The sequence below is a fragment of the Lemur catta genome, chromosome 5 (genome assembly GCF_020740605.2).
Source record: "Lemur catta isolate mLemCat1 chromosome 5, mLemCat1.pri, whole genome shotgun sequence".
Classification (NCBI taxonomy): Eukaryota; Metazoa; Chordata; class Mammalia; order Primates; family Lemuridae; genus Lemur; species Lemur catta.
The window spans coordinates 29369003-29392510 of record NC_059132.1 but is presented as its reverse complement, the minus strand read 5'-3'; the positions used below and the strand labels follow the sequence as shown (position 1 = coordinate 29392510).

The 23508-nt window shown below is 41.8% G+C and overlaps 1 protein-coding gene across 2 annotated transcripts in view; it reads right to left on the bottom strand.

Moving 5' to 3' along the window:
* Positions 1-7659: 7659 nt before the first annotated feature.
* Positions 7660-23508, bottom strand: part of GLRA1 (glycine receptor alpha 1) — a 79216-nt gene continuing 63367 nt past the window's right edge. Inside the window, exons 7-9 of one of the 2 annotated variants that reach the window (XM_045551321.1) lie at positions 23151-23365; positions 13886-14032; positions 7660-8133 (exon numbers count right to left, since the gene is read on the bottom strand). In XM_045551321.1, coding sequence (XP_045407277.1) covers positions 7822-8133; positions 13886-14032; positions 23151-23365 — 674 coding nt within the window. In that variant the 3' untranslated portion in view covers positions 7660-7821. The remainder of the gene's footprint in view (positions 8134-13885; positions 14033-23150; positions 23366-23508) is intronic. The other variant, XM_045551322.1, reaches the window with a different exon arrangement.

Here is a 23508-nt window from a genome sequence, read left to right as displayed (position 1 = left end):
TTATTGTCTGCCCTCTCCATGGCATCCTCCTTGGTTACATCCTGCCTTCCATGTTAGCAGTTATGTGGGTGCTTCTATTATCCCCTCATATTGTAGGAAAAGGGGCTGTGTTTTATTCTGATGCTCTCTGCATTCATGATACACTCATCTGTCATAATAGATATCATAAATAGATGGAAAGAAGGCAAGTGTAGGAAGGTTAAAAATATGATAGAAAAACTGGAAGTAATATGCATATATATGGCATTTTATTATATAAAATATAGTCCAGTCCTGGCTATGACATTAGCTTTTGAGATCTCCCTGAGCCCATTCTGACTTAAACTGCTTTCTTCAGGCTAAGGAGACATGGTGCAAAAACATTCACTGAACCAGACTTGGGGTCACTACACAGGGTCCATTCAAAGAGTGCCACTTTACTCACCGATGTCCAGAGCTGCACAGAAGGTGCTATGCTAACATTCCTGACATCACTGCTGCAGCTCATGGTCCTGTCATCTCAAAGACCAACTCTGGATGCAGCTGAAGAGACACAGGTGAGGCCAAGTGGGTCCTAGGAAACGTAGCAGTGGAGGCCTTGTTCTATGAACTGGTCTGGCTAATTTGTACACATCAAGTGACCTAAGGGATAATTAAGTCAGGAACGAAAGGGCTTGAAGACAAGCAGAAACAGCTACTTAATTTTTGAGGTTTGTTCACACAGTTCTTTTGTAATTCCATTTTCCCACTTCATTTGGAGAGCTTAGATGGGAATAAAGAGCCATTAGAAACCCCTCCTTTACTAGAACATTGGTCAGGCTGCCACTTTTAATACTTGTGTTTCAGTGGTATCTCACACAAAGAGAAAGGTCCCTTTTTACCTGAACTCACCTGCTTGGGTGAAGTGGTTTGGGAACTAACCGTTAGGAGTTAATATTGTTTAACCCATTTAAAGGCAGAGGAGACCATAATTATATAAATCCAAATAGTAAACTGCTATGGAAAATAACCTTTTGTTTAGAATTGGAGCTCAAATGTCCCATCCTCTTAAGAGACCTTGGATTGTCTCACTTGGATTCCATTGATAAAAACCATACATACATCCCTTTGGGAAAGACAGGAAGTAATTTCTGATTATTAGGGGTGTTTGTTGGAGCTACGGGTGTGCAGAAGCAATTTCAGAAACATCATTCCCAAGGTGAGGTTTTGTTTGGCTGTGGGATGGAAAGAGCTGGCCCAACTTCAACGACACCTACACAGTTTCTATTAGTGTGGCTTAGCTAATGGTACAAATTTAGACAAACCCCCCAATGGTCCAGAGTGGTCCCGTTTTTTTCTGCTGTAATTATACCTAGAGTAACATGGATACACCAAGGAAAATACTCGTAAATCTTGCTGGAAGTTTCGTTATGATTAAATTGTGGGGAAGGGGGTAACAGGCAGGGAGGGGACTTGGAGCCATTGCAGTATTTCCCTAGGGATACTCGACAGGTTCTGCTCTGATATGTTTCTCTTTGATTCTTCCAGAGGCTTTGGCAGAGAGAACTCAAACAACTGCCATGGGAAATAGGTTACAGCCTTCACAGGACATACATGCTAAAACACCAGAGTGGAATATTGTCCTGATGTGTGATGGGATTCTCAGGTGAGAAGCTAGTCTTAGAGCCAAGTCCGTCAGTGCTGGGAAATACCTTGACTTTGACGGAAAAGGATTAAGATTGTGACCTTGAAGGCCAAGACTCACTCTCTTTTTTTAATCTCTACCTACCTGTCCGTCAGAAGGCCTGGGATGGGGTTGCCAATCCTGATGCTAAAATGGAGAAACAACAAAACTTTTACAGCACACTGTATATCTACCCTTTCTTCTTTTTTTCAGCCCATCATAATATCTAGTTTGGTTTTGAAAAATCTCCTTGAACTCCCCCTTTTTACAGGGGAATAAGCAGGCCAAGAAAGTGAAACTGCTTACCTATGTTTCCATGGTGAGCCTGAGAGGCCAGCACAAGGACCCACCTCTCACTGACCTCTGTCTACTTCAGAAGGCAGGTGTGTTTAAATAGGATACTGGGTTTCTGGAGTTTATCATCAGAAAGTTGAGTGTAAAGAATAGCAGGGCAAAAACAAGGCAAAACGGGGAATGGTGGAGCCAGACAGGTGGAAATGAGACCTGTACTTGGAGTCTGTATGCAGCCAGCAGATAGATGTCTTTCAACCCCAGGTTAGTCAGCTGGTACTGCTCTGTAGCTGGTTAATGGCCTTATGTGGAATATAGTTTTCATCACTAGGCTCTCTAAAGGGTATATTTTTGGCTTGCTATTCTCTACATTCTGACTTCTCAACCCAATGTTCTGATAGAAATTTTCCAGAGCAATGAAATTTCAAAATGCATGGGCAAGAGGAGGAATAGAAATTGCAGCCTTATAGCAAATGAGATAGGAGCTACTATGCCCATTCTAGTCTTCCCCTTCGTCCCTCAGAAATAAATCATCTTCTGGCAGAGTTGGGTTTCATAAAATAAGATGCACAAACTGATGAAACAGGAGATGTCAACAGAGAGAGGACAGTGGGCAGAGTCAGGGGAGAGCAGAGGAGAAGTAATGGTCCGGATGTTAGCTGAAGAAGCCTTAATGATCCTAAAAATTATTGGGCAATAATTTCTACTTTGGAACTCATATTACTGTTCCAAAGAATGATAAAGCACCTTAATTATTGTTTTAAATAACTACACAGCTCCATCAAAACAGCATGAAATAGCACCCACATATGAGCAAACCTATCTGCTGTAGCTTGAGAAATCCTAAGGAAGTGCCAGGATGATAATTTGTTAGAGGTATCATCTAGCACGGGCCTTCACAACTGTATGATACTCAGGCCTGGGTGCGATGTTTGCGGGGTGCCTTTGCCATCCTCAGCTGAGACAGGAAAAAGTCGTCGCTTTCATTCTCTTAACACTGGGCTGGGGTGGGGAGGGCTCATTTCAGGAGTTTTAAGAAATTCCTTATTTCTACAAGGATTTTAACCTATCCAAGGATGTTCACTCTCTCCATTGAGATTTCAGGATACTGTGAAACTAAAGCCTTGCCAATTTATGTGATTTTTGAATACAGGTGGCAAGCCAGCTCAATTAAAACAAGGTGTATTTCTTCTCCTTCCTTTGGTCAGGATAAGCACTTGTTTCCAGATTCATAGAATTGCAAGGAAATAGGAAGGTTTTTAATTTAAATTTCTGGGATTGATTTCTGAGAGAAGGGGCATAGTAGAAGAAAAGAAACTAAATTATATTTTGAGAACATGCTTCCTGCTTGCCTGTTTAGAGGCTTTTTGGTCTGATTGGTTTGATGGCATACATTAGGGAGTAAAGTTCCAGGCACCCTGACCAGTCCCTCAGAATGCAAGCCACACAGCCAGCCTAGGAAACGCAGCCCACAGAGAAAAGCCATTCTTGCCTGCCTCTCAAAAGTTGGGGTGGAGAGTGGGTAGAATATGCACGATAGCTTCCAGAGCAGTGTTCATAGCTGGACTAGGCTTCCAGCCAGTCTGGGAAATAGCTACAAATCTCAGATCTTGACCTCTGACCTAAAGCTGATACAGACCGTACCACCTCCACGCACATGCTTGCGGGCTTCTACTAAGGCAGCAGTTACTACAGACATAATGATAACCCGCTTCAGTGTCACTGTGTGGCAATTAACTAGGGAATCTAATTTTCACAGAAGACTATTAATCAGTGATGATACCAGCTTAGCTGGGACACCAACCTACTCTGTAATCTAATATCACGAAGCCTCGCAAAATACCGTCTCTTTTTCTGTTGTGCATAAAGATACATAATTTGAAGGAAAGGAACCATCTCCTGTATTTATTTTTCTTCCCACTATGAAAAAAAAAGTCCATGGAAAATACTGGTAAGCTTCTGAGATGGATTCATTTCTTAATTATTGAAAATTTAGAAGAAGAAATAATTTGGGTCAAATGACTTGACCCCATTTTGTCTTTCTAGACTCAAACTAAAAATAGTTAAATTCAAGATAGTAGGCACATATACAGACATTTTTCTGTTCACGCCTATACTCCCCATTCACTCTTGTACTTGCTCATTCCCAATAACCTGAGCCAAGAATGGACTCTGGGATGTTTGAAAGGACTAGAGGATGGCGGAGCTGAGCCATTTATTTTGGCTGCTCTTGAAACAAATGAGATACATTATAAACTAACAGGTGAGAAGTCATTGGTAGCACGATCTGTCTGCTTAATTGATACCTCCTAAATTTGGCTCTGGGATTAGCTGCTCTTTTGGAGATGGGTAAAATCACCAACTCCTCTGTCCCAAGATCTAATTCTCCCATCATGAATAAATACCAGTCTATACACGTAAAGGATTTGAAGACCAGCAAACCACCCATTGCACTAAACCAGTTTTTTGGCCACCATACTACTTTACATCTGTAATCCCAAAGCATAGTATCCCCTGTGCTCAAACTGAAGAGGAAATTAAGAAAGTATTGCCCTGTTCTTTGGAGCCACCTAAAAAAAAAGTTGGCCTAAATTACATGGTTTGATTTTTCTATAAAGATGAAATTCATGTAATTTATTGCTAAATCCTTACTACATTATATATTGATGATGTCTTCTTGAGTATGATTCTATTCCTAATTCATGATGATATTTTTGACTTTATAATGATTAGTGTCCTTTCCCTGCCACTGTTCACTTTTGATAAAGAGAGGGGCAAAGGAAAAATGAATCTGCAAATCTTCCAAAGAAGAAAGGCAACAAGAATTGTGTGGTCCATGTATTTGTGCATAACGTATCCACACATCTACCTTGGAGGGTTCAGAAATCAAAGTGATATTAAATTTTTGGTTGTGTAAACTTCGTTTAGACCAGTTTAAGCAAAGATTCATAGAGCAGTTAGAGCTAAGAGGGAATTTGGCTATTATACCACTCTACTCATTGTGTATTTAGGGAAACTAAAGTTTAGTCATTTACCCAAGGTCACTCAGCCTATTCGTGACAGTACTAAAATTTGGGTCTTTTTTTCACTGCTATACTGCCTCCACTCACAATTGATTTTCCACAAGGGACACTGAGTTTGAAATAGTCTGGGAGAAGATTTCAGTGACATTCCCCCTTTATATCTCAAAGAGATGATTCCATTGTTTATGGATACTGTCAACGTGACCTGGCAGCTCCCAGTGGACCCACAAGTTAAACATGGTGGCATGATGGCACAAGTTCAAGGACCCAGCAGAGGTTGGGTAAATGACCCAGTGATTTCTCTGTCTCAGAGGGATTCCAGACACTTCATATAAGGAGGCCAGTTTGGAATCTGCAGATTTTTGTTTGAGTGGAGGCAGAATGTCTTAGAATAAACAATTGGTGTTGTATTTAGTCTCTGTTGGAGGCCTAACACCTTTGTTGCCTGATTTATCTAGACTTTAGACATTCTGAATTTAGTCTAGTCATGAGTAAAGTAGGAAGAAGGGCTTCTTTAATTTTTTTTAATTAAAAAATAATAAAGTACTGGTGGAAAGGGCTAATAGCATCTCCAAAGACTTACACACCACTTGAGGATTGAGGGTTTTTCCTCCATTAAATAAAGTGAATATAGTGCTAATGAAAGGTGCTAATAGCAGTTCAAAGGACTGATGTTCTAGTCTTGAACTGCAGTGCAAGTCACTCTTTTTAACTTTTCCTCCTTAGGACCTGTTCATGGTGGGGGAAAAGGATGGTCTTAGATGAGAGACTTGCACCCACTTGGCTCCCATCTCCCAGGATTTCTTAGAATTCCAGGTTCTATGCCACATCATCCAAAGCTGGAATACAGTTTAGCCTTTTTGTCAGTGTAGGTAGGGCCAAGAGAAGGGAAGGCAATGATTCATTGACCTTGGATCTGGATATAAACACCTTTATCATTCAAGCCTCAAAGCCAAATCCGTTTTTGGCTGCATAGTGTATTTTCTTTACCTAAATCACCCTAGATCTTTGTCTAGGCCTGATTTTTTTTTTTTTTTTTTTTTTTAGCCCTGTATAGGCATTAACTATTGTGCCACAGGAATGGGAAAAAATCCCCTAGGAAGAAAGTGCTTTAGGCAGGAGTTCAGCTTCCAATGCCTCATCTCCTAATACCACTCCCCCTCCATCCGGCCTCAAATTAGGGATACTCTGAAGACCCAAGCGAAACCCTAGGCATCGGTGCAAACTGATTGTCAGCTGTCTCTCGCCATTCTACCTACATCTTTGATCCAAAGTCCAGACACTACAGTGCAAAGAAAGAAATGGAACCTCAGTATTGTGGCCATGGGCCAAAGCAGGGAGGATGTTGCAGACAATGGTGCCATTCTTTTAGGCATAGTGGTGTTGACAGAGAGTGGACAGAGGCCTGGTAGTTCCACCTTGCAGACCTCTCGTCTGTGCATATCCATTTCCTTCAGCAGGACTCCCTCCCCTGACACTCAGTTCATCTCTCAGTCCTCCTCACTTTTTTCTGGAGTGCCCTGGCTGTCCCAGGATAATTCTGACACTTCAGAGTGAGAAGGAAAGAGAAATATTTGTCTAAATGTTAAAGGTAAACAAAGCACCTAAAAGGAAAAAAAAAAAAGACTTATAAAAATATAATGGGATCATCCCCCAAATGTCCCACATTGTCTATGATATATGAAATGTCAAAAATATAATGAACTTTCTAGACATTACCACCTCTCCCCACCCATATATACCCAATCTGCAGCAGCCTCGGCACTGCCCTTTCACCTCTTACAACTTTATAGAGTCACTAGATACTGTATTTCATCCCACCCCACCTTCCCAACAGGCACCCACCTGCAATTCCAAAGAGACTCTCCAAAAAATAGACATCTGAAAAAAGTACATCTGTTTACACTCAGTCTGTCTGCATATTATTTCTCTAGATTATTACTTTTTTTTTTAAATGTAAAAAAGATTGCATATTGGCAATACCATGAGAACACCCTGGCGGCTGTTTCTGGGTCGTGGGGGAGGGTGGGTGGGGTGGGGGTTGAAGCATAGAAGCGAGAGGGCTCAGAGAGGGGCCAGTGTGGTCTCAGCCTTGAGACGTGAGGATTGAACTGGGGTTACCATTTTTCTCAATCCTTGGATCTCTGAAATGGGCCACCTCTTTCATTCACTCCCCTCTCTTTTCTCCACCTTTCCCTGTTTCCACGACCTATCCACATGCCGCACAGCCCTCTGGAAGCAGAGGCCGAATGGCTTTTTGGTGTGTGTCCACCTGGGCCAGTTTGAAGATGGGTATGGCATTTGGAGGGGTGTGATGTGGGACACACACCCGAGCAAGCTTATTTGTGACTGTTTCCACTCTGGGAAAAATTGTCCATCACTTCTGTGACTTTAAAAATTTAAGCAGTTACTAGGCTGATAGGTTAAGAAACAAATCTTTTGTTCTTGTGGGTTTGCATTAATATTAAGCATGAATATATATCATATATTACATTGCTTTCGTTCTGCTCTGGGGCAGACTGCACTCTCCTTCCAAACAGGAGAACTACACAGCCCATGGGCTGACTTTTTTGAAAGCTGTTATTCATTCCCTCACTCCCCACCCCTCCCTTCCTCCCAGCCCTCAGTTCCTATGTTAGAAAAGTCCTTCCTGTCCCCCCCTCCCACCAGCTCGCCCAAGGTTAAATAGATAGTGCCACATTCTAAAATCCATGCATCGCTGCATTTTGCTATTGCACATATTGCAGAGAAAGAGTTGTGTAAGTGTGCCTCCTCCCTCTCTTCCCCTTCTCTTCCTTAGTCTCTCAGATTCCTGTGCTATTCCCCTGCTGCCCTCTCCCAGCCTCCCCCCGCGTTCCAGACCCTTCACTGGTTGTGGACGTCCTCTCTACGGACAATCTTGTAGATGATCCAGTAGAACATGTTGAAGATGAGGAAGGCCATGGGGAAGCCAATGCGGGATATTTTGTCGATCTTCTTGGCTCTCTGGATGAAGAGTTTTCGCATTTCCTCCGGGGACTTAGACGGCGCAGGAGGGGGGTTGGTGGTGTTGTTGTTGGTGCCCTTGACTGAGATACCATCCTTGGCCTGCAGACAGGCCGGGCCCATCCCATAGGCGGAGAAGTTGAAGCGGCCCTCTCCAGCCTCATCCTCCTGGAATAGATTCAACATGGGGCTCTACTTAAAATAAGACAGGGGCTGGGCACCCTCCCTGCAAGGCACTCCCCTGGGGGCCAGGCCATGGCCATCTGGTTCTTCCTGTCGCTCAGACTGCACCACCCCAGGTTTCTAAGGCTTTTTGGCTGGCTGGGGAGTTCTGCCTTATAGAGGGGCGCCAATTGCACGTCAAAACAGATGCAAACCAGGGGATAGGAATGTGGTTCAGGGTTTGGAGACCTGCGCTCAAGTCTCCACTCTGTCACTTGCTGGCTGTAGGACCTCAGGCAAGTCGCTTCCTTCTGTGAGTCTCAGGTTTTTTTTTATTTCATTTTTTTACCCTATAAGTAGGGGATAAGAGTTACCCCACTCATCTCACAAGGTTCTTTTGACCATGGGAAGTTACCAGTGAGTAGATACTGGATTTTGTACTGGATTTTGGTTAGAAATGCAGAGGACAATTTGGAGAGATCCCCTGCTTTGCCTCTGTTGCCTCCTTGCCCTATTCCCCACCCCACTCCCCAATTAATAACTCCCCAGGGGGAATGGCCCAGGAGGGAGCCGGAGCTCTGGGCCCTACCTTTGTTTCACAGGCCAGGGAAGCCACTGCTGCTTCTTGCCTCCATGTCCCCACAGCCCTGGCAGTTGTGACCTCAGACAGACCTCTGGATTTTTATCAAGTTTTCATTCAAGGCCCTTCATGATCTGGCTTCAACTTACCTTTCTAGGCTTTCCCCCTTCCCCTTACCATATTCTTTGACCCCTGCCAGCTTTCTTGCACTTTTTCTCTTGCATTTTCTCACCTCCCTGCCTGATGCTCACCGCCCAGAATGCCTGCTGCAGGCTTATCCCTTTGCCAGGTCGTGGTGATCTTGCCGTTGTCTGAATGGCAGAGGCACTACTGTCTGTCTCACCGTGTCTAGCTTTGTTATCTTTCCCTGCGAGCTCAGGGGCGGCATTGAGAGTCCGGTGTTTTGGTATCAGCTGAGCTGTTGATTCAGTCTGTGGCTCCGGGGGAGTTTTATCAGGTCACATTTCCCTCCTAGATAGTGAGCTTTTAGGATAAGACCCCTATCTTCTGCTCATTCCTGTGCAGGACAGGGCCGACAGAGAACAATGGGCTTGCTGCGAGGGTGCCCAGTGTAGTCTCCTAACTGCCTCCACTGGACGTTCCTCCCTGCAGCCCATCTGGGTTGTTATAACACAGATCTTATTAGTCATCTTTTTCTTGGAACCTTTTAGCAGACTGCAATCGACTTCTGGATCATGAAAATCCCTACCGTGGAAAACAAGGCGTTGGATGACCCAGACCCTGTCTCCCTTTCCAGCCTCCTCATGCCATTCTCTAGCTGGCAGTCTATGCTCCAGTCACCCTGAAACATTTCCATATATTTGAAGTGTCATGTTCCTTTTCTTTAACTACGGGCCTCTGTTCAAGTTGTTCTCTCTGCCTGGGAACACAATCGCAACCCCACCGGCTGCTTCTAACCTTCAAAACCTAAGTAATTCTTACTCAGAACTCTTCCCTGAGCTCCTAAGGGTAGGCTAGCTGACTCTACTGTGTGCTCCATAAGCCATCTGTACACCTCTCCCTCTTGTTGTTAAAGCTCTTATCACATGGTGTATTATAATTCCTTGGTTAGTATCTGTCTCTCCTGTTAGACTGTAAACTCCATGAAAGTAGAGGCAGAATCTGCCATGTTCCCTGCACCCTCAACACTAAACATATGAACATGAACTCTAAACTTAGTAAATATTTGTTGAGTAAGTAAATCTTCACTTGCATATCTTCACCAGTCTCAGTTCCCCCACCCCTTTTCTTTAGTTTGTTTAAATGGGGTTGTAGTCCTAGCACCAGGAGGGTTTAAGACAAATGCTAAATGCTCAAGAAATCCTTGGCAAATGAATAAATATTTTTCTATGAGTAGGATGATAGTAGGGGGTTTGTGTCAGGGCCAGGGAGGGGAGTCGGGGGGAAGTTGGCCAAATGAACTAGACCTAGTACCTGCAAGGGGATCTGAGTCCAGTTCTATTGCATTTCAATATAAATCTGCCTTTGCTGGGGGTTGGGGTGCTTGAAATTTTTTTTTTCCTGGGCTCTAGTTCTGCAGTGGGGAGCACCAAATTAACTTTCTGTGCTGTTTTGGGTGACTTATTCTCTGCTTTCCTCTAAACATGGGAGAAGAAGGAGTGGAGGTGTGGACTGAAGACCCCATCTGGCTAGAAGATTATCAATTTTACTTTGTGTCTCAGAAAGGAAATTCCCTGGGAATCACTGAAAAAGGCTTGCTATTCCCATTGTAACCAGCAGGTGGCAGGAAATGCATGCTCAACTGCATCTGCAGCTGCTTGTGGATGGAGCAGAGGAAATCTGGTAGCATATTCTGGAACCCAGGAAGGTTGCTAGCAGTATGCCTGCTGAGGCCGGGGCTCACAGATATGGTTTCCTAATAATTTGCTTAATGAGGCCGGCCAGAGAATTTGAGGACCAGATGGTTTCTGCCCAGCAAATGAGGTAACACGGGAAGATGGTGGGAGTTGGGGAGTCTGGCCAAGATCACAGGCTCTGAGAAATTCAGGCATGTACCTAATTCCTCTCTACTCACCATCTGGGGCTTAGAATCCGCTCTGCAAACTTCCTGGTAGTGGGAGGTTTCTGTTGCCCAAGCTCGTGCTCCTCCAGTGTATAAGCCCCATCCAGAGTGGCTTACCCCAAAGGAAGCTATTTGGTAAGCCCCATTCTGCATCTTTGTAGTTTCTGACATCTGGGCTAAGTTCAGAGCCCTCACGATTGAGGACACATTAATTCAAACACACACAAGGGGCCGAGCAGGAGAAATGTATGATAAAATGAGCTCGGGTTGAAAAATATCTCTGGTTAGAAGGGACAGTGCATTCCCTACCTGAAGGCAGTTCCAATGCACCGATACCCATGCGTGCCAGATGCTGTGATTTTCTGAGTGAAGCCAAAGTGTGGTTTTTAAATGCTGACACCGTAGTCCAAATTTTACAAACCCTGCTGGCCAAATTAAAGATAATTGCACACCCAATTTGGCCTTCTTGCTACTTGTTTTTGACCTCCATCTTGGGTTAAGCCTCTGTTCTTAAGATCTATTAAATGCGGGACTATTTTTATCTGCTTCGGGATGGAAACATTGATTAACAGGAGAACTCATGGTGTATAGTTAATGTTTTAAGAAGAGCCTCAGGTCCTTGAGCACCTCCCCTGCCTTTGCCATCAGTGCACGTGATCCTGGTGCCCTGCTGGGCCAGTCTCCCTCATCGGTTGCGTGGGAGGAGTGGATGGGGTGATCTCTGACATATCTGCCAGGAGGGAGCTGAGCAGGAGGATCCCAGGAGGATCAAAGGAGGATCAAATCTGGATAGTGGGCTTACTCACCCTTTACCCGACCAGACAGAAAGCTTCTGTTTTCCTGTAGAGCATAAAACTAGCAGGTATTTGCAGGGGGTGGAGGCAGCCTGTGGAAGCACTATTGGCCCAGCATTCTGTGCATGTGCGGGGGGCTCCCTTCCCATTTTAGCCCCTGCAGTAGCACCTCCTGGAGTTGTGCAGTGCCCAGTCAAAAGGCCTGGTGCTAGTCAAATATTTTGGACATAATCTTCCCAAATAACTGTTTCTAGCAAATATCTCCAGCAGAAGGAAATGCAAAAAGTCGTCTATGGTGGGGGTGAGGAAAGGAAAAATAAAAAATAAATCTCCGAGATAGTTGAGTTTGGTCATATTCTTAATTTTTTTTTTTTTTAAAGAGTCAGAGGCTATGTATTCCATGGACAGCGTGGGGTAACTAAAACTAGAGGTATTTTAAGCAGTCCTATTAGGCTCGCTTCACCCAAGACAGTTTCCTCTTCCAAGGCAGATTTAGAAGAATGGTGATATCTTAACTCCTATGGACATCTATCTTCGAGTGTCGGCTTCCTCTCTATGGTCAACTGCCAGAAGTTAATTGAATCAGATTGCTGATGTTTAAGAAACATACTGATGGAAATCTGTGTATATGTAATCATTTTAATCCTTGGCACTCGTATGGCAGGAAGAAACTTTAAAGCTACTTTGGCATCCCTGATTTAATCCTTACCACAGTCCCGCATCATGCACATTTAGTTCATTTTACAGACGGGGAGACTGGTTCCAGGAAGAGGCTAGCTTGAAGTCATACACCAAAGAAAGCTAAAGAGGCGGGATCTTTGTCACAGCACACTGGAGCTGGGTAGACAGCTATTTGATTTATTTTATTTTATTTTATTGAGCTTTACTGCTTACTAGATAGCTATTTCAAATAGGTCAGTCTAAAACCTGCAGGACCTGGGATGTTGCACGTGTGTGGTGTGACTTAACAGGTCATAGTATGTGGATTTTGGTGGCCCTAATCTGTCACTGGAACGACTTCAGGGCAGGTTCTCTGGAAGGCTTCCTCTTTATTCATTAGTTTGTTTACCCCTTTGTTCATTTGTTTAACGAATGTTTATTGCATGTTCGCTGTATGTCAGGCATTGTGTTAGACACTAGGGATATAGTAGTGAGCCAAAATAGACACAGTCTCTGTCCTTATGGAGCTTATAATTCAGTGGAAGAGATGAGCATTAAGCAATCCCATCATTGAATGTATAATTATAAATCAAGATACATTTGTAGACGATTAGAAATTGAGTTCAATTAGTATATTGCCTTTGCTGGCACACACGGCACCTTTGTGCAAATCAGAAAAAGGCACCTCCTTCTCTGGGCATATGAATTGGAATTCCATCCTCTGGGCTGACAGAGTCCCAGGCCAAGACATGACTTAGAGAAGAGTGCCTCCTTGGCTGAGGCCCTTGTGGGATACAACCTGCACAACCATACTTGACAGCCTTGTATAAAAACCTTAATAAGGAGGCCAGACTTTCGCTAGGGTATTTCAGGGAAAGATGCTCCAGCTGAGAACTGAAAAATGAGTGGGTGAATACTGAGCAAAGTGCACTGGCGGAGCAATCCAGGGAAAGAGAACAAGATATCTAAAGTCCTGTGAGTATGTTTGAGGAACGAAGAGAAAAGCCGTTGCTCAGACAGCAAAGGGGAAAGTCGTGTGGCAATGAAGCTGGAGAGGAAAGCAGGCTCTCTGGTCCCCGGGAGAGGGTCTTACGGGGAAGTAGTGAGGGAGCAGAGCATGGGGCAGTTGGCTCCAACAGGCTGCACACTCCCCAGTGGCAGTTAACAGAGGTTGGTGACTTTTCAGAGATGCTCTGCCAAAGATTCCTTTATTCAATCCCTCGTAAAATGAGAGAAACCAGCTTGGGGGAGGGTCTTGCTTGTTGCCTCTTTGCTGGAGGCAGAAAGCAAAGGCCTGGAACCTGGACATTCTATTTTAAGATCTCACCTTTTGTGGTGCATTCCCTTCTGAAACCAAGCCCACTGAAATAATGCAGCACTGCAGAGAAAACCAATTGACATCTCCCAGCCTGCCATCTTTTGGGTTCATGGCTAGTTATTATCTTGACCCCGTCAGTATTTACTCCATTAGTTCTGCCTTTAGGTGTAATGTGGTAGCTTTGGTGGGGTTACTGTTATGGCTGGAAGCATGACTGCCTATAGACCTAACTAGGGCAGTATTTATGGGAGGGAAAGCTAAGACTTCTAGAACTTTAATCTATTTCTTGGCTGGCTTACCCACTGTGAAGGATGGTCCAGTGAAACAAGTGTCACAAGACAAGACTGCTTAGAACGCTTCCGTTTACCACCAGCTGTCTCTCCCTCGGCAGTGACCCAAAGGCCTACCTTGTGGTGTCTCCGCTTCCTCCTGAATCGGAGCAGCTCTTTGTGTTGTCGAGACACAAAGTTGACAGCGGCATATTCTAGCAGGGCCGAGAACACGAAGAGCAGGCAAACTGCCATCCAAATGTCAATGGCTTTCACGTAGGACACCTGGGGTGGGGGTGAGGGGAAAACACAGGGAGGTGAGAGCAGAGGAAGTAAAATGTTGAGCACAGTAGAATGTTTTCTGCTCTTCAGTAACTTCCCCCATCACCCACTGCTGTCTGCTCCTCAGCTGGGATATTAGGGTGGAGGATGCAGAGGAAAACGGAAGAGAAACACATCAAACAGACTGGATAGAGTATTGGGGAAAATAGAATACGGTACCCACAAGAGTACTAAAGAGAGGAGGGTGGTGTATTTAGTGTTATCATTTAGGGCACTAGAATGCTGTGTTGAGTTTAAGGATAATAGGAATAGAGTGTTACACCAGGCCATAAAAGTGAATGGTGGATATCGGCAAAACTGACAGCATAAGGACCTGTGAAAATTCTCTCCTTCATAAAATCCACAAGAACACTGGCAAAAATTGTCAGTCAACTTTTTCAGAACTCTGCTAATTACCAAAGGCCTATAGCAATCTGAGCATTTATTTAAGAAAAGCAGCTGAATCTCAGAACAGCAAGCATTGTTTAAAACAGTTTTATCGAACTCTAATTCACATACCATGCAATTTACACATTTAAAGTATATAGTTTTTAGAATATTCACAACTATGTGCAATCATCATCACAGCCAATTTTAGAACATTTTCTTCAAAAAGAAATCTGGTACCTTTTAGCTGTCACTTCTTTATTCCTGTAGCCATAAGCTAACACTAATCTACATTTCATATGAATGGAATCATATAATATGTGGCCTTATGTGATTGACTTCTTTCACTTAGTGTAATGTTTTCAAGGTTCATCCATATTGTAGCGTGTATCAGTATTTCATTCCTTTTCATGGCTGAATAATACTCCATTTATGTCTATAAAACATTTTGTTCATTTGTTCATCAATTGATGAATATTTGAGTTTTTCTATTTTTTGACTGTTATAAATACTGCTGTGAACATCTATGTGCAAGTTTCTGGGTAGATATATCTTTTCATTTCCCTTGGGCCTTTGTGGTTTTTTAACTTGCCCTATTCCTATCCTAACCTTCCCGTCTCCGTGGTAACCTTGAAAACCTATAGCCTGCAAGCACAGTGAAAACCGGCTGTCTGGCAGCCACTGGATGGGGCAGAATGGAGTTGAGCTTCTTCAAAGCTCCATTCCCAGAGAATTATCATCACTTAACCTATCTCTTGGTTTACTCAAAGACCTCATTCACAAGACTGTCTTTATTTGACTTGATTTGGAGCTGGCCCCAGTCAGTGTGACAGCCTGTTTTCTGGGGGCATTTGTCAAAAACAATCAATGGCAATTGCTGCCTGAGGCAGTTGGGGCAAAACAATAGGAAAAACTAGGTAATGAGATGTCCATGGGCCTTTTGGAAAGCTTTGACATATTCTTGGGAATCAGTGTGTAGGCTTAGGGCTGTGTGCATGCCCAGGGAAGACTTGAGAAGGTCCTAAAACTCTTACCTTTGGCTAACCTTGATGCTCTGAGCAAGCAGGAAGTGAAGCCCAAGGCCCAGTAGTAAACTACCAGGCTGATTGTTGAAGGTGTGTCCTATCACACAGGGAGCCTCTTGGTAAAGACTGGGGATTTATAACTTCCAGGCATTTAAGGAAATCTCTAATTTTTAGCTAAGAAGCTAACTGAGCAGAGATTTCAGTGGTCCCACACAACAAAGAACATATACTTTACATAATTAGTTCAGAAAAGTCACTGAACAAACAATAACAACAAATCTTGAGGAAGGGGAAGAATCTGATTTCCAAAATTGCCACATTATACAAAATGTCCAATTTTCAACAAAAAATTATAAGTCATTCAAAGAAATAGGAAATAACGGCCCACACATAGGAAAAAACTAATCAAAAGAACCTGCCCCCTGAGGAAGCCCAGATATTGGACTTAAAAGACTTTTTACTTTCTTTCTTTCTTTCTTTCTTTCTTTCTTTCTTTCTTTCTTTCTTTCTTTCTTTCTTTCTTTCTTTCTTTCTTTCTTTCTTTCTTTCTTTCTCTTTCTTTCTTTCTTTCTTTCTTTCTTTCTTTCTTTCTTTCTTTCTTTCTTTCTTTCTTTCTTTCTTCCTTCTTTCTTTCTTTTTTTTTTTTTTTTTTGAGACAGGGTCTCTCTCTTGCTCCAGCTAGAATACGGGGGCATCATTATAGCTCACTGCAACCTCAAACTCCTGGGCTCAAGTGATCCTCTTGCCTCAGCCTCCTGGGTATCTGGGGTTATAGGTCCGCACAACCAAGCCCTGCTAATTTAAAAGTTTTTTTGTAGCGACAAGGTCTTTCTATGTTGTTTAGGCTGGTCCTGAACTTCTGGCCTCAAGCAACCCTCCCACCTGAGCCTCCCAAAGTGCTGGGATTACAGGCATCTATAGAACACTCCACCCAACAACTGAAGCATATCTATTCTTCTCAAGTGCACATGGAGCATTCTCCAGGATAGGTCATACACTATAAATGAGACAAGTCTCAATAAACTTAAAATAATCAAAATCATACAAAATATGCTTTCTGATCTCAATGAAATAATATTAAAAATCAACAATAGAAGGTAAGTTGGAAAATTAACAAAATGAAGAAATTAAAAATTCACTCCTAGATAATGGATCAAAGAAGAAATAAAAGATAGATTAGAAAATACTTTAAGATGAATAAAAACAAAACACAACATACCAAAACTTATCAGATACAGCCAAAAAAGTCCTTAGAGGGAAGTGTATACCTGTAAACACCTATTTTTTTTAAAAAGGAAAGATCCCAAATCAGTAACCTAACTTTCCACTTTAAGAAACTAGAAGAAGAATAAACTAAGCAAGCAGAAGAAAATAGTAAAGGTTAGAATGGAAATACATGAAATAGAGAGTAGAAAAACAAAAACTGATTCTTTGAAAAGGTAAGCAAAATTGAAAAACTTTTAGCCAGACTGACCAAGAAAAAATGAGGGAAGATTAAAATTACTAAAATAAAGAGTGAAAGAGGGAGCATTACTATTGACCTTACAGAAATAAAAAAGGATTATAAGGGAATACTATGAACAACTATATGCCAACAAATTAGAAAATCTAAATGAAGTGGACAAATTCCCAGAAAGACACTGACTCAAGAGGAAATAGAAACTTTGAATACACCTATGTGTAAGGATATTGAGTTAGTAATCGAAAAGCTTCCAACAAAGAAAAGTCCAGGGCCGGACAGCTTCATTAGTGAGTTCTGTTAAACATTTAAAGAAGAATTAACACCAATCCTTCTCTCTCAGAAAAGTGGAAGTGAACATTTCCCCACTCATTCTAAGAAGCCAGTATTACCCTAATTTACCCTAATACCAAAACCAGACAAAGACATCACAATGAAGAAAACGATGTACCAATATCTCTTATGAATTTAGAAAACAAATCCTCAAGAAAATACCACCAAACAAAATCCAGCAACATATAAAAAGTATTGTACACCATGAACAAGTGGGGTTTATCCCAGGAATGCAATGTTAGTTGATTGTATAAGAATCAATTACCATGTGAATAAAATAAAGGACAATGTCACATGATCTTCTAAATAGATGCAGAAATAGCATTTGACAAAATTCAACACCTTTCATAATAAAAACACTGAACAAACTAGGAATAGAGGAGAACTTCCTCAATCTGATAAAGGGCACCTATGAAAAACCCACAACTGACATATTTAATAGTGAAAAACCTGAGAGTTTTCCCCTGAAGATCAGGAACAAGACAAGAATATCTGTTCATATCACTTCTGTTCTTCATTGTACTGGAAGGTCTAGCCAGGAAAATCAGGTTAGAAAAAGAAATGGCATTTAGGTCAAAAAGGAAGAAGTATTTATTTTTAGATCACATGGTCTTATGCAAAGAAAATTCTAAGAAATCTATAAAAAACTATTAGAGTTTTAATAAGTGAGTTCACCAATGTTATAGGATACAGATGAACATACAAATATCAGCTGTATTTCTATATACTGGAATGGATAATCTAAAAATGAAATTTAAAAACAATTCCATTTACAATAACATCAAAAAGAATACAATACCTAGAAATAAATTTAACAAGGTAAGTGTAAGATTTGTACACTGTAAACTAGGAAACTTTGTTGAAAGGAATTAAAGATTACCTAAATAAATGGGAAGACATCCTGTGTTGATGGATTGGAAGATGTATTAATAATATTGTTAAGATGGCAGTACTTCCCCAATCCATCTACAGATTCAGTACATTTGTTATTAAAACTCCAGCTATTCATGTTCATATGTACACATGAGGGACTGAGAATAGCCAAAACAATCTTGAAAAAGAAGAACAAAGTAGGAGAACTCACTCTTCACTTAAAACTTACTACAAAGCTACAGTAACCAAAACAGTGTGGTATTGGCATAAGGACAGATGTATAGATTATGGAATAGAATCGAGAGTTCAGAAATAAACCTACACACTTGTGGTCAATTGATTTTTTGACAAGAGTGTCAATTCAGTGGGGGAAAGAATACTCTTCTCAACACACAGTGCTGGGACAACTGATATTCACGTGTGAAAGAATGAAGTCGGATGCCCTCTCTCACACCATATACAAAAATAAATCAAAATGGAGCAAAGACCTAAAATGTAAGAGCTAAACATTGAAACTCTTGGAAGAAAACATAGGTTTAAATATTCATGACCTTGGATTAGGCAGTAGTCTCTAAAAAATGACACCAAAAGCACAAGCAACAAAAGAAAAAACAGACAAATTAGACTTCATTAAAATTAAAAACTGTGCATAAATGATGCTATCAATCAAGTGAAAAGACAACCCACAATGTCTTAGTCCATTTTATGTTACTTTAGATGAATACCTAAGACTGAGTAATTTATAAAGTAAAAAAGGTTTATTTGTATCTTGATTTTAAAGTCTGAAAAAGTTTAAGTTTGAGCATTTGGTGAGGGCCTCAGGCTGCCTCCACTCATGGTGGAAAGTGAAGGGGAGTGGCTTGTGCAGAGATCACATGGCAAGAGAGGAATCAAGGCAGGGGAGGTGCTAGGGTCTGTTTCTATTTGTTTGTTTTTGAGATAGGGTCTTGCTCTGTTCTCCAGGTTGGAGTGCAGTGGTGTGATCATAGCTCACTGCCACCTCAAACTCCTGGGCTCAAGTGATCCTCTTGTCTCAGACTCCTGAGTACCTGGGACTACAGGTGTGCACCACCACACCCAACTAATTTTTCTATTATTTTGTGGAGATGGGGTCTTGCTATATTGCTCATGCTGGTCTCAAACTCCTGGCCTCAAGCAGTGCTTTTATTTCAGCCTTCCAAAGTGCTAGGATTATGGGCATGAGCAACCATGCCCAGCCCTAGGGTCTTTTTAACAACCAGCTCTTTGGGAACTAATAAGGTGAGAACACATTCCCAAGGAAGGGCATTAATCAATTCATGAGGGATCTGCCCCTATGACCCAATCACCTCCCATTAGGCCCTACCTCCAACAATGGTGATCAAATTTCAATACGAGGCTCAGAGGAGACAAATATCCAAACCATAGCACATAGAATGGGAGAATATATTTGCGAACCACATATCTGATAAAGGTCTAAAATTCAGAATACATGAAGAACAATTACAGCTCAATGATAACAAGAGAAATAAAAAATGGCCAAAAGATTTGAATAGAAATTTCACAAAAGATATAGAAATGACCAATAAACACGTGAAAAGATGCTCAACATTATTCATTATTTCATGAAAATAAAAAGATGCTCAACATTATTTCAGTAGGAAAATGCGAAGCAAAACAACAACGAGATACCACTTCACACATACCAAGATGGCTATAATAATAAAAAAAGACAATAAGTGTTTGTGAGGATGTGGAGACATTGGAACCCTGGCGTGATGATAATATGACATAGCTACTTAGGAAAATAGTTTGGCAGTTCCTCAAAAAGTTAAGTATATAGTTAACATATGACACAACAATTTCACTTTTATGTATATACCTTTGAGAATTGAAGACATATGTCTGCACAAAAACTTGTACACAGATACTCATAGCAGCATTATTTATAATAGCCCAATGCGGAAATAACCAAAATGTCCAGCTGCTGAATGAATAACCAAAATGAGATACATCTATAGAATGGAATAGTATTCAGCCATAAAAAGGAATGAAACACAGATGCATTCTACAACATGGATGAACCCTGAAAACATCATGCTACGTGAAAGAAGCCAATCATATAATGCCACATATTGTATTATTCTGTCTATATGAGATGTCCAGAATAGGCAAATTCATTGAGATAGAAAGTATCTATTTATGGTTGCCAGAGGCTGGTGGGAGCAGGGAATGAGGTGTGACTGTTGAAGAGTATGGGGTTTCTTTTGCGGGTGTTGAAAATGTTCTGGAATTAGATAATATCTGTAGACAGTTATACAGAGAGGGTTGCACAGCATTGTCAATATACTAAAAGCCACTGAATTTTATGCTTTAAAAAAAATGAATGAATAAAAAATGTGAATGGAAGAGAATGTGGAGTTGAATGTTAATAACAAATGGAACCAAATATTGAGTCTAGTGTTAACCATGAGTGGAGCAGAATGTTGAGTCTAACATGAAAAAAAGAAAGCCGAGTCTAATGTCTGCTGTTACAACTGAACACAGCAAATGTGTTGTCAGGTGTTAATAGCAATCAGAGAATTTGGTTTCAAGCATTTATAATGAATGTAGCAGAATTCAAAGCCTAGTGTTAATGGTGCAGAGAGCATATTGTTGAGTTTTGTTGCAAGGGTGAATAGAGAGTGTGGTGTCTACCGTCGATGGCAAATGGAACAGACTGTTGTGTCTCACATTAAAAGTTAATGGAACAATCAATGTCATGGAAAAAAAAAACAGTGGGGAGACTGTTCTAGAGTAAAAGAGATGAAATAGAGCAACCATATGCAACATGAATAGGATCCTTAATTGGGTCTCTCATCATATTTACTGATGACTTTTTGACAACTGAGAAAATTCAAATAAAGCTTCTATATTAGGTGATACTGAATTATTTCTCATTCAATAGTAATTATTGAATTAATGTTTATTTTCAAAGACATAACCATGTCATTGTGATCCTTCTTCCTTATTTTGAGGTGAATTGCAATGTCTGTGTAGCCTTCAAATGATTCAGCAAAAATTCCATCTACGTAGTGCCTATTTATCTATCTATCTACCAAGAGAAAGTAAATGTGGCAAAATGATAATTGGTGAATCTAGATGGAGAATATTTGGGTGTTTATTGTATATTCTTTCAACTTTTCTGTATCAAAACAGAATGTTAAGTGCTGCAGTAATTGGAAATGTTGCAGAACGTTGTGTTTATCCTACGGCTTAAGGAAGCAGAGTATAGTGTCTGGCATTAATAGTAGAGCAGATTGTTGTGTCTACTGTTGAGGGAATAAAGCAGAATGTGATTCAGACGGTAATAGTAAATGTAGTTGAATGCAGTGCTTAGCATTAAAAGAGTAAACTAGAATGACGCATCAAGCAATAACAGTGAAGGGAACAGAATGTTGCACCTCAACTCGGGGTGAATGAAAGAGTGTGGTGTCTGGCACTAATAGTAAATAAAACAGAACACTGTGTCTAGTGTTAGATGTGAATTAAGCCGAATGTGAGGTCTGGTGTTAACAGTGAAGGGAGCAGAATGTTGCATTGATTTTAAGGGTGCCTGGTGGAGAAATAGTGTCTGGTGTTAGTAATGAATGAAGTGGAATGTTGTGTCTGGTGTTAGAAATGAATAGAACAGAATGTTGTGTCTAGCATGAGGGTGAATGGAGCAGAATGTTAATCTGACATCAGTGGTCCGTGGAGCAAAATGCTGTGTTTAGTGTTAATAGTGAATGAAGCAGAATGTGGTTTATGAGTTAATGTGGTGTTTAACACTAGAAATGTAAGAATCATATCAAGGTATGTCCAAAGGTGTTAACAGGCCTGAGGCTGCTATGTTGAGAAGGGCTTGCTTGCAAGGTTGGCCCTTGGCTGGCATTTGGGAACTTGGATTTTGAGAGTGCTCCTACTTTCTCTAACTGACAGGGGTGGCTCGCTGTGCCTAGACTGCTTGTACAATCTTCTGAACATCTGCTTTCCTTGTGGGAATCTGGAATTTTGGCACATTCTAGGCAAAGGGTGTCTATGTGACCAGCCTCCAGTTAGAACATCGGTGCTGAGTCTCCAATGAGTGTCAAAACAGTCTTTCTCTTTCTGTCTCTTTGGGCAGAAACATCACACATGTGTCTCTGCATTTTTATCGCTGGAGTAAATGTGTGCTCTGTGTGACCACTCATGGGAGAGACCAATGAAGCCTGTCCACCAGATCCCCCAGTCTCTGCCTATGTTCTTTTCTTTTTCTTTCTTTCTTTCTTGTTTTTTTTTTGAGACAGGATCTCACTGTATTGCCCAGGCTAGAGTACAGTGGCATCATAACTCACTGCAGCCTCAAACTTCTGGGCTGAAGTGTTCCTCCTGCCTCAGCCTCCCAAGTAGCTGGGACTACAGGCACATGCCACCACGCCTGGCTAAATTTTCTGTTATTTGTAGGGACAGAGTCTTGCTATTTTGCTCAGGCTGGTCTCAAACTCCTGGCCTCAAGTGATCCTCCCACCTTGGTCTCCCAAAATGCTAGGATTATAGGTGTGAGCCGCTGTGCCCGGCCTGTGTTCTTTTCCCCTTATGATCTAGCTATATACCTTGAATATGTTGCTGCAATAAATCTTAGCTGTTAGTGCAACTAAATGCTGAATCCTATGAGTCCTTCTGTCAGATCGCTCAGTGTGGGGGTAGTCTTGGAGATCCCTGACATGAAGTATTTACTACTAATGATGAAAGGAGCAGAGTGTTGTACTTCGCTCTAAAAGTGAATGGAGAATGCAATTTCAGTGTTGACAGTGATGGAGAGAATGTGTGTCTAGTGCTGGTAGAGAATGGAGCAACGCTGAGTCTAGCAGAAGGTTTGATGGATTGAATGCTGGGTCCTACAGAGTGTAGTAGATAAATAAATGGTGACTAGTTCCTTATGGTCCTCATGTCTCAGGCAGGGGAAGGAAGTGAGCTCTCACCTTATCTGTGCAGGTGTTCTGTGCTCTTGGGCAGTGGGACTTACCTTGGGCAGAGATGCTCGTGAGCCAGAGCTCTGGGTGGTCATGGTGAGCACAGTGGTGATGCCCAGGCCCACACGGGCTGGTGCAGCATCCATGTTGATCCAGAACGAGATCCATGAGAGGATGACAATGAGCAGGCTGGGAATATACATCTGGATCAGGTAGTAGCCCATCTGCCGCTCCAGGTGGAACCGGGCCTCAATGCAGGTGAATTTACCTGCAAGAAATGATAGTGAGAGGGCATGTAGCCTGGTGGATAGGAGCAAGGGCTTTAGGGTCAGAGCAGCCTCTGCTGGAGTCCTGGTTCAGCCTCACGCTAGTTGTGTTTAGGCGAGTGTTTAAATCATTCTCTATCTCGGG